The 13391-nt window shown below is 34.1% G+C and overlaps 1 protein-coding gene across 1 annotated transcript in view; it reads left to right on the forward strand.

Moving 5' to 3' along the window:
* The window catches only part of LOC106803129 (ankyrin repeat and sterile alpha motif domain-containing protein 1B), a 762921-nt gene that overhangs the window by 175055 nt on the left and 574475 nt on the right, over positions 1–13391 (forward strand). Inside the window, exons 7-8 of the mRNA XM_087449060.1 lie at positions 2955–3068; positions 4001–4167. Of these exons, the coding sequence (XP_087305186.1) occupies positions 2955–3068; positions 4001–4167 (281 nt within the window). The remainder of the gene's footprint in view (positions 1–2954; positions 3069–4000; positions 4168–13391) is intronic.

Consider the following 13391-nt stretch of genomic DNA (forward strand, 5'->3'; position numbering starts at 1 on the left):
AAAGTATTTTTTCACTCACTTGATATTAAAAAGTCTTTTTTAAACCCACGTAGTAGATATGTAGTTATGAACTTGAAGATAATAAGGCTATAAAGTGATGATGATTGAGTATTATCTTACATTTGAATAATGCTTTAAGAGTTTTCAGGGATTTTCTATTATTTTGTCTGATTTCTATAACTTTGTAAGGTAGAAAAGTCAGATATCATTATTCTCTTTTTTGCACATGAAGGAAACTGAAGCTGCAAGAGGCTAAGTGACTTGCTCGAACTCATATGTCCTATTCTAAGTGGTAGAGCTGGCACATAAATGCTGGATTAACAACAAAAAATTGTTCTTAGCTGAAAGAATACAGATTATTTCTTCCCTAATCCAGTAGTGCAAGGTAATTCAGTCTTGCCAGCCTTTGTGTTTGATAAAGGTCGTTTAAGTACATTTGTAGTTAGTTGCAGGTCAATTGAAGGTTTGACAAGTATTTAGGTACTACTTTTTCATTTGCAGAATTACATACTTCCTTATTTGATCTAAAACTTTTATGAAAAATTTAGATTTAAATGCTTTCCCTTTCTGTGAGGTGATTAGGCCTGGTATATAGCATGATCCCTTAAAAACCCAGATGTTTGTCCTTTCCTTTCCAGTTAGCTCCTACACTGTTTAGTGGTGATTATCCCCTATAATTGTTAACAGATTGGCTGCAAGTCTAATAGAGGAGGGAGGAGGGGTGGGTTTCATTGCATATCACTTGGGAAGCTAAAGAACAGCTTTGTCCTGCAGGGAGATAAATGAATTAAAATCAAGTTGGGCAGGAGACATGTAGATATAGGAGTCAACAAAGGCCCAAGATGGGTAAAAAGAATAGGTGTACTACCGGAGGTCATTATGCTCTTTTCTCTCTTTGTTTCTAAAACTTCTCAAGGAAGTTCAGGCCCCTACAATTTTCTTGTCAATAAAGAGGTTAATTGTAAGTCAAGTGCATATAGAGATAAATCAGAGAAGATTACAAGTGTGGCTCTTCATATTAATTCAAATTAAAATCAAGTTGAATGAAAGCTAAAAAATAAGAGTGGTACACAACATTTTTATAAGTCTTTCCCCTCTAGGCACTTTATATATCATACTGGACTTTTGCTTCTAACTGAACTTAAAAAAAACTGAGGCTTGTGCACAAATATGTCTTTCAAGGAGAATCAAAATAAATGTCATCCACTAAAAAGGGGACATGACATAGTTACATTTTTTAATATTCTGCATTGGTTCAACTTAGATGAAAATATTATTATATAGGAGTAACTATCTATGTTCTCTTAAGTGGTCAAGACTTATTAGGTATGCCAATGTGTGATAGAGTATATGGGACATCTTTGAATTTTTAAAATTATTGGCGAAGTTTAGAATGTGATCCTGTTATCTATATTTTTTGCATTTCTGGATTTCAGGTCACTAGTACATTTTAAATCTTATGAAAAAGTTTGTTATTGCAATAAAGATGATTTATAAAAGTAGATAAAATTACCATTTATGTCCTGGAGGAGGAATTCAATTTCCATAATTACTGCATGGGTCAAAAATTATAAGGATAGAATCCTGTAAGTTGTTTTCTTTTCCTAGTAGAATTTGCCTAGTAGAATTGCCCTTAGAGGGAAACTGTTTGGATGGTTTGAGATCCCGAGTGGTTGGCAAGAGAGCACAAAATTCTTGACTGGATTATAGGAAAAAGTTTCCTTCTGCATAAAGAAATGCAAGTAAAAGATCTCTATGGGGAGGAATCTATTGATTTAATCCTTACAGAGGCTATGAACTAGCCACTGTGGACTGAATGCTTTTGGCAGATAGCAGATATGTTCTGTTTAGATCACGTATTTTTGGCCTACACTGTGTTTACATAAAAAATGAATTAGCTTTCAACATTTAAAAATCTAGAATTTCAGCTAAAACTCCAGAGTTGTGGTTTCTCAAAAAATGTAGGCTTTCGTTTTACTTCATTGCCGAACTTTGGGTTGGGCACGTGCTCTCTGTTAACCATGCTCTGCAGGCTTTCTGTTCTTTCTATAATATTGAGGCTGAATGTTAGTTGACACTTATCCCTGTGTTCAGATTCTGTTTTCTTTATGATCAGGAGAAAAGTGAGATGCTTCTCATCCCATATCTATTCGGCTCTGCCACTTATTAGCTTTATGAACGTGGCCAAGTTAATAATCCTCCTTTAGTTGTCATCTTTAAAACTAAGACAGTAATAGTGCCTGTGTCATAGTTTTGTGAGGATTAAATGAGTTAATTTATATTAAATACTTAGAACACTGCTGAGTGCATAATAAGCAATATTTACGTTTTAGCTGCTATTACTATTATTATTATGTCTTCATCAAAATTGGAAAAATGAGAGGCTGAGTGAGGGACAATTCTTCAAGAATCATAAGAAAGAACATTGTTTCTTTGTGGACATAAAGTTCAATATGCAATTATGCTTATCTTACAAGATTACAATACCATTATAAGGTGAACTTATCTCACTTTATTCATTTATGTTATCTGACTGGCTGTTGTATGCATTTGAATCTGATGTCCCTGTTTAGGGATCAAGTCTATTCAAAGCATCTTTCAGAGAGTGTTAAATCTTCAGGAAGAATATATTTAAGGAAACCAAGGACGTTATTGCATCTTCAACAGGTGAATTTATTTTTAAGGAACGAGTGTGACAAGTTTAGTTTTCGGAAAAAGGCTTCATGAGTCTCTTCCAAAATATCTTTTTTATTTTAATTAAAAAGCTTTAAATTAATAGCTCATCATGAAGTTCTTTTGGTTCATTTGTTTTTTTGAAGTTCTTTTAAAAATTTAGGATATGTATAGGATATGAGGAAACGAATGAAAAAGTGATTGCCAAAAGTAAGACATAAAGTTTAAAGATTTTAAATAAATGGATTCAAGTATGTAATTTCAAAAACTTATACACACAGAATATTTAGAAGGTGTGGGAAGATCAACAGTCCTTGAAGAACAGGTGCAGGAAGATACAACACAAGAAACACACATTTCATCTCCTGTTGAGTCTCCTTCCCAAAAGACCAAAAGTGAGTAGCTCATTATAAAGCCCTTGAAATGATACTAGACTTTTGTGTACAAGTTGGTCCAATTTGTACAAAAAAGGCTAACACTTGTGAAAATAGTGTAATAAGTTATATCTTATACTTTCTATTTTATCCATTTACTAAGCTTCTGTTATTTGCCAGGAACTTTTCTTGGCCCTTAGATACAGCAATGAGCAAAGTAGATAGCAATGCAAGCTGTCATGAGGTTTGCGTGGAGTGGTTATTTCTTAGTAGATTTTCTTCTAAAATGTGTTTTTAATGCAGAATAAAAATATTGATACCTGGACTGTAACTACTGGAACTTTTTTAAAGAATAAATTGTAGGTATAAACTACCTTACCGAGAATGATTAGAAAAATGAATATTTACATGCAACCTACAAAATATTCATGTTTTGACAGATGGTGTATATTATTTATCTGTTCCTTCTGTGTTTTCCCTTGTTATCACATATCATAATTCTACTTTATTAATTACTTATATAATTGTTTGTTTAAATAAGTTCTACTGTTTCTTTTTATTGAACCTAGGAAGTAGGTTCTCAGTACTATCTCAAATTTGTTAATGAATTGTGTCAGTGAAGTATAATGACAATAAAAGATTATTGAAAATTAAATGCTGTAATAATTCCAGATGCTTTTATGTACCATGTATATATAAACCTTCAATACTTATCTCCATTTTGAAAAAAAAATAAAAATAGGGAAAATTTGGAATTTCTATTTGTCTTTTAATATTCTTGGTACTAATTATACGTTAGTGCCTTGTTTTCAGCAGAATATTTTCTGATGACTTAATATTGTTTGCCATATTTTGAGTTCTATCACCATAATCATATTTTTATTATTTAATGTTAATTTTTAGCAGTAAGTAGCCTTTCTTGAAACTTCTGAAAAAATTCACTCTTCTTACAGGTGAAACAGTGACTGGAGAATTATCGAAACTCTTGGATGAAATAAAGCTCTGTCAAGAAAAGGATTATTCTTTTGAAGATTTGTGCCATACAATATCAGACCACTACTTAGATAATTTGAGCAAGATTTCAGAGGAAGAACTTGGGAAAAATGGAAGCCAGAGTGTAGTAAGTAAGGGGGGAAAGCAGACAATGTGTCTGTCTTTGCTAGTTCAGTGTGTACCTAAGAGGCGTGGGATTTGTGCATTATCCTATCTCGGATTCAGCCAGTGTCGAATGTCAAGCTCCCTTTGCTCTTTCCCTGATGTCCACTGGTGTTTTATTCTCACTGCATGTGTAGGGGAAGGAATGCTTTGATAAATCACTTCTAATTTGTGAGGATCTCGCTACTGTTAGACTCTCGTAACACAAAAATTCATAGTTTCTTTGATTTTGTTCTTTTAGTTTTACTGGGCATAATGATATTGGTTTGCAAAGAAAGAAGAAAACCCTCTTTTGTCTTTCTTCCTCACTTTCTCTGTGAACTGAGTCTAACCCCATCTTTAAGAAGAAAGATAGAGCTGAGCCATGTGTGAAGAGTTCCCCAGTCACTCTGTATGGCGCAGTAGGAGACAGACATTGTGGAAAGTTTGACCTGTATATTTTTATAATCTTATGCAAATCCCGTGGGATTTGCATGCAACCTACAAGCTCAGAGTCTAAATCATGAGTTAAAGATTCTTGCTCATTTGGATTTTTATATTAATACAATAGTAAGAAAAACTGTAGAGAATCAGTCAGTTTAAGATGTGTATTTCTATTTTGTGTCCTATAGAGGAAGGATTTATAGGATGCCGTGCTATTAAAGGAAATACAGTATTATGGTATGAAACCTTTACTCACTATTAGAACTTAATTTGTTATAGAAACATTATACATTCTTCAAAAGCTAATAATAGAGTGGATTGTGTTAAGTATGTTATATTATTTATGAAAGCTAAAAAAAAAAATTGCTAAGTATAGTGACTGTCATGAGAATGTTTACTTCATTTAGTTGCTTAATGTGAACCGTGAAACCATTTTCCAGGGTAGTGCTTGCTAATCTAGTTCCATGGCTAGTCTTACCTCCTAGGCCTGTTTTCGTTTTTGTTTTTCGTTTGTTTTTGTGGAACTTTCTTTTGTAAAACATCACATTATTGGCTCCAATAAAAGCTCATTATGGTTAATTATATGTATACTGAAGTAAATACTTCCAGCTTTTACCAAATGAAATTTTTGTATTAATGAAATATTTACTGTAGTAACTTTAATGGCAGGGCAAAGTTCCCTGTTTCAAAATCTAAAACAGATGGGGCCAGCCCAGTGGTGTAGTGCTTAAGTTTGCGTGTTCTGCTTCAGCAGCCCAGAGTTCACAGGTTCAGATCCTGGGTGCGGACCTAACGCACTGCTTATCAAGCCATGCTGTGGCAGGCGTCCCACATATAAAGTGGAGGAAGATGGGCATGGATGTTCGCCCAGGGCCAATCTTCCTCAGCAAAAAGGGGAGGATTGGCAACAGATGTTAGCTCAGGGCTAATCTTCCTCACCAAAAAAAAAAAAAAAAAAAAAATCTAAAATACGTATATGCTGTCTCCAAATTACAAACCAGTTACATATCAACATTTCCTTGAAAGTTGGTTATAAATTAAAATATATTTATCCTGCATAAATAATACATGGTGTTTAGGTTTTTAGGTCCATCCCTAAAGATTTCTCTAAACTATCTGCTTCTGGCCCTCTGCTTCTGATCCCACAGAAAGCCCTAGTTTTCCAGACCAGTGGTTTCTAAACTTTTCTTCTTCTTTTTTTTTTTTTTTTGAGCTAACATCTGTTGCCAATCTTCCTCCTTTTTTCCTTTTTTCTCCCCAAAGCCCCAGTAGATAGTTGCATGTCATAGTTGTACATCCTCCTAGTTTCTCTATGTGGGACGCCACCTTAGTGTGGCTTGATGAGTGGTGCGTAGGTCCGCGCCCAGGATCCGAACCGGCCAACTCCGGGCTGCTGATGCAGAGCCTGCGAACTTAGCCGCTACGCCACCGGACAGGCCTCAAAACTTTTCTTCTTGTATGTACCATTGGTAAACAAATTTTGAGCAAACATCCTAAATGCTTTTATTTATAAATTATATACATCTACTACTATTCTAAGAATATATGATGCAAATTATGAGGCATATACTACAAAAGAAATTCAAGTGAGGAGGATAAAGAATAAGTGTAAACAGAAACTGTAATTTTTTTTCTTTTACTCAGTGGATATCTTGTGCACCCCGGGGTCTGCGCACACTGCTTGGAGACCATGATTCCAGTTTATAGCTTTCAGGTAGTGATGGCAGGGCCTTTTGGCATTGTGAGGGTGACATAATTTGGGGAAATGATGGGGAAACTTTTTCTTTGGTAAGCCAAAGACTGTATTGCAATGTAGCAAGAGAGAAATTAATGCTCATAAATTGAACGTAAGTTCTTAAAATTCAAGCTCGTACTTTCTCGCAAGCAATCACTCTGTTCCTGTGACAAACCTTTGTATTGTGTATTCCTTGAAAATGTTGTCATATTAAATATTAAAGGTTACATGAGGCAGAAAAGCAGAGGGTACATATGAGTAAGAGCAAGCAGTTCTATTTATCTGGAGTAACAGAGTTTGTAAAGGGGGAAGATGGGAGATAAGATTAGAAAAATAGGTTGAGGTCAGCTCATGGATGATTTTGAATGTCATGCTGAGAATTTTGGTATTTTTTTTAGGAAATGAGAAAAATCTAAAAAGGATTTTGGGCAGATAAAAGACATCATTGGAAATGGTCTTTCAGAAGATTAATCTGATAGAAACTTGTTATTGAATGTTTAAAAAGTAATCCAATTACTTTGACCCTTCTCTACAGCCTGTGTTTTATTTGGATTCATTCCCTGTTTTGTTGAATATTTACTTCCATTTATCAAAAATGTTTTTCCTGAGTTTTGTTGAATTATACTCTCAAATAATTTAAAAACTTAATCAGGTACCTCTAGATCACTTAATATAGATGGTTGTTACCATGTTATGAGCTATAGGATTTATAACAGCAATAATGAGACATAGTTCCTGACTTCAAGAAGATCAAAATTCCTATTCCAAGAAATCTTCAATCACATTGTGCAGAGAAGACTAACGTATAAAACAACAAATATATATTTAAGAGCTGACATTTATTAGGTCCTTGCTATTTGCTCTTCTAAGGCCTTGTATGATTTAAACCACTTAATCCTCACAGTAATCCTAACAATGGAGTTATAGATTTGGGAAATGACTCAGCTGGCAAATGGCAAATCTAGAATTCAAACTTAGAGCCAAAGTCTTTAATTCCCAGCTACATTTTTCATAATAAACTTCCCTGTTGCCAAAGGAATTTTTTAAAAAGGGAGAGAGAACTGAAGATGTATAGATATTCACTGAAGGCGTCCTGGAGGTAGTGGGAGATTAAACTGGGCCTTGGAGGAGGGGAGATGTGTTTTGTACTTGAGCTGGAATGACTGACTGACTGACCTACTGAATGGATGGATGCGAGAGGATTCTGGCCTATAGAAACAGTATGTGCAAAAGCACAGAGGTGAGACATAGCATATAATTTGAGGAGAATGGTTTATCATGGAGTTGGTTTTGGAAAGTAGTGGGAAACAGAATTGGATAAGTGATGATGACATCTAACACTTATGGAGGACTTTATTTATATTAACTGATTTAATCCTCACAGTAACTCTCTGAGATTGGTATATTATTCCTCCCATTTTACAGGTGAGAAAATGGAGGCACAGAGAACTTTTATGACTTTCCCAAGTTTACATGATAAGTACCAGAGCCAGGATCTGAACACAGTCAGTCTGGGCCTGCCACTCAACTATTTTGTCACAGAACAAGGGCAGATATTAGATTTGGACAGCTTGTCTAAAGTTTCATATTGATGCTGAGGAGAATAAATTCTTGACTAGGGAAGTTCCATCATGAAGGTGACATTTTTGCAAGATAAAAGTTGTAACTGTAAGTCAGATGTTCTGGGGAGAGACTCAAATAATGATTCTCAGCAATGGTTATACATTATACTTATCTGGAGAGGCTTCAGAAAATACTGATACCCTCAATACCATGGCAGACCAACTAAATCAGATTGTTTTGGGTGGCTTTGAGCATTGTTCATTTAAAAAGCTTATTTGAGCATGCACATTATTGGTCTAGAGGACCAAAAATCCACTAGGACCTTACTGAGGTAATTCAGGCCTGACATGATGAGTCTGAACTGAGGTCTTGATAACACCAAAAAATTATAGAATTTTAGAGCTAGAATTAAATCTGATAGCTTTTCTAGCCTCTAGCCTAATTCTCTGACTCCCCCATGTAAAAGCTTCTAAAAATCTCTTGAATTAGGGAGGTTTTTCAGTTTATCATAAAAAAAAATTCAAATTGTAGTCTAGCCATAGACTTAAGTTACAATTATTTCTGTACTATATTGGCATGTTAAATGTGGAAAAACATTTTTGTTTGTTTATTATTCACATTACTGGCTGAAGGACAGGCATTTGGGTTCAGTTAAAATTTAATTTTAGATGATATGAAACATCCAACTTGTTCATCGTAATATGAAAAATAATTCTAAAGTAAATTAGAAAAAACAAAAATATAAGGAAATATGTTTTGTAGCATTCATATCATTAATAAATGTATTTTACATATTAATAATGTAGCTTGAATTTTGGGAGTATTTTAACTATTCTTAGTTCAGTTTAGCTTTTATTGCCTTTTTTCTTCCAATAGAGGGCACTCTAATTCAGTAATTTAAAATACAAAATCAGCCATCTTATGTAAGAACTTTTATTTTTGAATTTGAGGTTTTTGATTTTATTAAAATATTAACCTTTAGATGGTAGTTTGAACAATTTTACTAGTATAAGTGAATTAAAAATTAAATTCTTACTATGATTGAAGGTATTCGATTGAAGGCTTTGCATTTAATGTGAAGGCCAGCTCAAGTTAAAATTACATTTTCTTTTGCATAAATTTAAATTCAACAGTCAGTTTGTTTTAAATGCTTTTCTGATGTGCATATGGAGTCATTTTCTAAGTTGATTTAGGTCATTATATAATCTAGAATGTAAATTTGGAAGAAATATAAATACCTTCACATTCTTTACCAACCCAAGAATATAAAATAATCTGAAAAAAATTTCTATTCTCTTCGTTTATTTTTCCAAGTTACATATTCAGTTTTCTTCTCCATGTGTATAAACAATGTGCACAACTCTTAAATGTGAACACACCATGCCATAGAGAAATTTGATGGTAACATAAAGATCATTAGAGCAGACTTCAGGATTTAGGTTTCAGGAAAGTATTTTTTTAAGATGTAATTATAAAAAAGGCATTATTGCCTCATCAGCTCATGTCTCTGAGAAATAAATAAGAAGCTCCAGGGATGAAATGCATTATATATATTTTTTCTCCTGAGGGAAAACCTAGACGCAGGCAGCATCTAAGGTTTATTGTTTGCAAGGGGTTGTGTTTGCAGGTTTTGTGCAATTTTACTCATCCAGTACACCTCTTTTCTGCTATTTCACTTTCTTTCCAATGCAAAATCTTTAATTACATGTGCGCTTTCTGAAGTGTGAGATATTTTACTTTAGCATTTCAAGATTTTAAGATTCAACTTCTCAGTTTATATACCAACCTTCTATAAATTGCTTGAGAGCACTCTCTGGGGGGTATCTATAAATAGATATAATTAAGAAAATATACTTAATTTGGTGCCAAAATTCATCAAGTCTTAAAGGTCAATAGAATCAAATTAAATTGTCTAAAGTCCAACTCGTGCTTCTGAAATGAAGTTTACTTTCAAACACATTTTAACACAATTTCTAGAGCCTAATATCAGGAATGCACTAATTTCATAACTGTGAGAAACTTTAGTGGCTATCTCATCTAATTCCCATCAGCTTCAGAGTACTCTGGGAAATGAATTTTTTGAAACATAAATAGAGGGTTCTTCTTACAGGATTATAACTCATTCCTGAGCATATATGAATTTTTTAACAGTGCAGTTAAATCTTAAGCAGTAGTAACTATTATCTTATTGAGAATATAATATTCAGAAGACTATTTCTAACTTCAATAATTCATGTCTTACATAGTTGAGCAAATTTTTTGGAAGTGGTAGTTGATAGTTGCTGTGTACTAAGGCCAGGTTTGGATTGTCCTAACAGATTTTCCAGATTTAGGGAATGCATAGATATTGTTGACCTGTAATAATATTTTGAAATTGATACCATTAACCATATATATGTACTATGTATCTATGCAAGGAAAAATCCAGAATCAGAATAGTAAGATTTTTTTCCCTGTCACCTCAAGAAGAAATTTTGTATCTGTAGTGAATCTAGGAAGATCCTTGAGATAAATGGCTAGTAGGATGAAAGAGTCATTCTTCTTAACTTCCAACACAATTGCTTTTACCTTTCATGACATATCTCTTTATTCTGCTTTGTCTTGCAGGTATATACATTTTTTATTACTTATTATAGACTCCTTGATGGTAGGATATATATTTGATTGATATCTGTAATTACAACCTGCCTAACACAGTGCCTTGCATGTAGAAGTCCCTCAATGAAAATTCATTGAATGAATAAATGCATAAATAGGCAGACACTGCATGTGAGTGCATGTGTTCTTAGAAATAAACCATCATCATTGAATAACATGTTTAATTATTTGGAGATGAATTACAGAGTCCAAGGACAGGTTTTTCTCATCAGGCATAGAGTCTCAACCATCTTTCTTAGGGAGGCAACTAGTCGAGCAGTCAAGAGCATGAGATTGGGAGTAATTCAGGCTTGTGTTTGCATCCCTCTTCTGCCAATTACTAGCAGGGTGACCTTTGGAAGTTACTTGATGTTTCCAAGCCGTCGTTTTCTCATCAGTGTGAAAAAACGTATAATATGGCTTTCTCTCAGTCACAGAAAAAGAGCTGTTCTCTTTTGTGTTGCTGAAAACAGGCCATCTTGATTTTTATGTTTCATAGACTTTGTCCAACTGTCTAGACTTCCCAGTAAGCACTCAGTGTCATCATGGAGGAGACTTCTCTAGTAAAATGCTAAATATTCTGTTCTTGGATTGGTTGTAGTCAATATTTTACTTTGAAAAAAGTAATCACCTATGATAACAGGTCTGCAGATGTTAGGGAGGAATAGCAAACGTGGCAAATAATTGAACTTAGTTGAAAAGTTATCTCAATAAACAGATTCTTGGCTCAGACTAAAAACATAGAATTCACTAGGAGTTAATATAAAATCCTAAATCAGAGTCCTAAAAATTCAATAGTATAAGATGGGAGAGGTTTACTTTGGGGGAGTAGTTTATGCAAAAAGTTCTGGGGTATTTAAATGACTGCAACTGCAATGTGAATCAACAATGAGATGCTACTGCTAAAAATCAATAAACAGTTGCCATGCTATGATCTCTGAAAATAATTATAGTACTAGAAGCTAGCATTTATTAAGTACTAAGTTTTAACTTTGTGTTAGACATTGTGGTAAGCATGTTGAAATCATTATCTCCTTTATTCCTTACAACAGTGCCATGAGGTAGGTTTTATTATCCTCAATGTGAAAATCAAGAGTAAAATAACTTGGCCAAGGTTATAGAGCTACCAAAAGGTAAAGCTGGGGTCTGAACTTAGGTCTGATGTCTTACAAGGTCATGATCCTAACCATTAGCTCATTCTGTCTGTCATTAATATCTTCCAGATTGACCCACCCTCACCTTTTCGTCATTCCTCCCATTTTGCAGGTTTAGACTCTCATTTACCTTTCACCTGAGTTATTGCAAGAACCTCTTATTCTGTCTACCTGCTTCTAGTCTCTCCTCTTTGTCTGCTCCAGTTTATTCTTAACACTGTTGCCAAATCAGTATACCTTCAGTGCAGTTTTGATCGTGTCATTTTCCTCAAAACTATAACGGTCTTCACTGCAAAAATTAAATATAGACTTTTAACTCTGGCATACAAGGCCAGGCCCTCCATGTTCTGGCTTCATCATATATTTCCAGCTTTCTCCCATTAGTGTCTTAGATAAACATAATGTTTTGGTGAAATTCATTACTCTCAAGCATGTCTGTCTTTCCTTATCTCTGCCTATGTTCACAATGTTTCATCCATATATAATTGTTATCCCTATTGTCTCTACTTATGGAAAACCATCCTTCACAAAACCTTTTTTGATCCTCCTATTTAGATCCAACTGTTTGGATTAGATATCATTACATTTTATTTATAAATCTGTTAATGTAAATTTCATAGTCTGCTTTGTAGTATTTATGCATGAATCTTCTTTTTTGGCTTTGCTTATAAGCCCCTTCATGACAGGAGAGATATTACTCTGTGTGTGTGTTTGTGTGTGTGTGTGTGTTCTTAGCATAGTTCTTCACTCACATGCTTAATAAACATTTGTTGAATTGATATGATAGGCCATGGACATCAAAAAGTCTGTTTGATAACTGAATTCAGGTTTAAACCTATGGGAAGAGCTCTAAGATGTAGTCTTTCTAATCTCAGAATAGCTTCCTCTGTTGGTTGATGTTTCAGATAACGAATGCCTTGGGGCCAGCATGGTGGTGTAGTGGTTGAGTTTGCACACTCTGCTTTAGTGGCCCGGGGTTCACAGATTTGGATCCCAGGCACGGACCTACACACCACTTATCAAGCCATGCTGTGGCAGATGTCCCATATATAGAGGAAGATGGGCACAGATCTTAGCCCAGGGCCAATCTTCCTCAGCAAAAAGAGGAGGATTGGCAACAGACATTAGCTCAGGGCTAATCTTCCTCACCAAAACAAAAAACAAACAAACAAAAAAACAAAAAAACCAAATAATGAATGCCTCACCATTTGTTTTGAAAATAAAATGAAATACCCAGCTAAACTATATTATAAACTTCTTCATAACATAAAATCAATAACATCTTATGTCAAGTCATATCTTTCTTATTTAATAATACGTTTCTTTCACTGATAATAAGGAAATCTTACATTACAAATACTATGTTTGATTCCTGATAACATATATAAAGGAAATCTACTGTAGGAATATAGGAACATATGTCTCATTTATATTATTAATTTTCAAATTGTTCAATATTCTGTGATAAACTTTCTTTGAATTCATCCCTGTTATTCTTTCTGCATAAGTTGAGATGGGCTATTTTTGAAGCAGTTTTTTTCAGTTAAAAATAAAGAAAATAGGCTTAAGCCAATAGCCTGGGATTTTTACCCCCCTTATTCTTAATGATTCTTGCTGATTAGGATGTGCTCAACTGTTACATAGTATTACTGTGTGTACATTCTTGCAATGTGTTTT

This window comes from Ceratotherium simum, chromosome 25, assembly GCF_057802395.1.
Source record: "Ceratotherium simum simum isolate JZ-2026a chromosome 25, ASM5780239v1, whole genome shotgun sequence".
Classification (NCBI taxonomy): domain Eukaryota; kingdom Metazoa; phylum Chordata; class Mammalia; order Perissodactyla; family Rhinocerotidae; genus Ceratotherium; species Ceratotherium simum.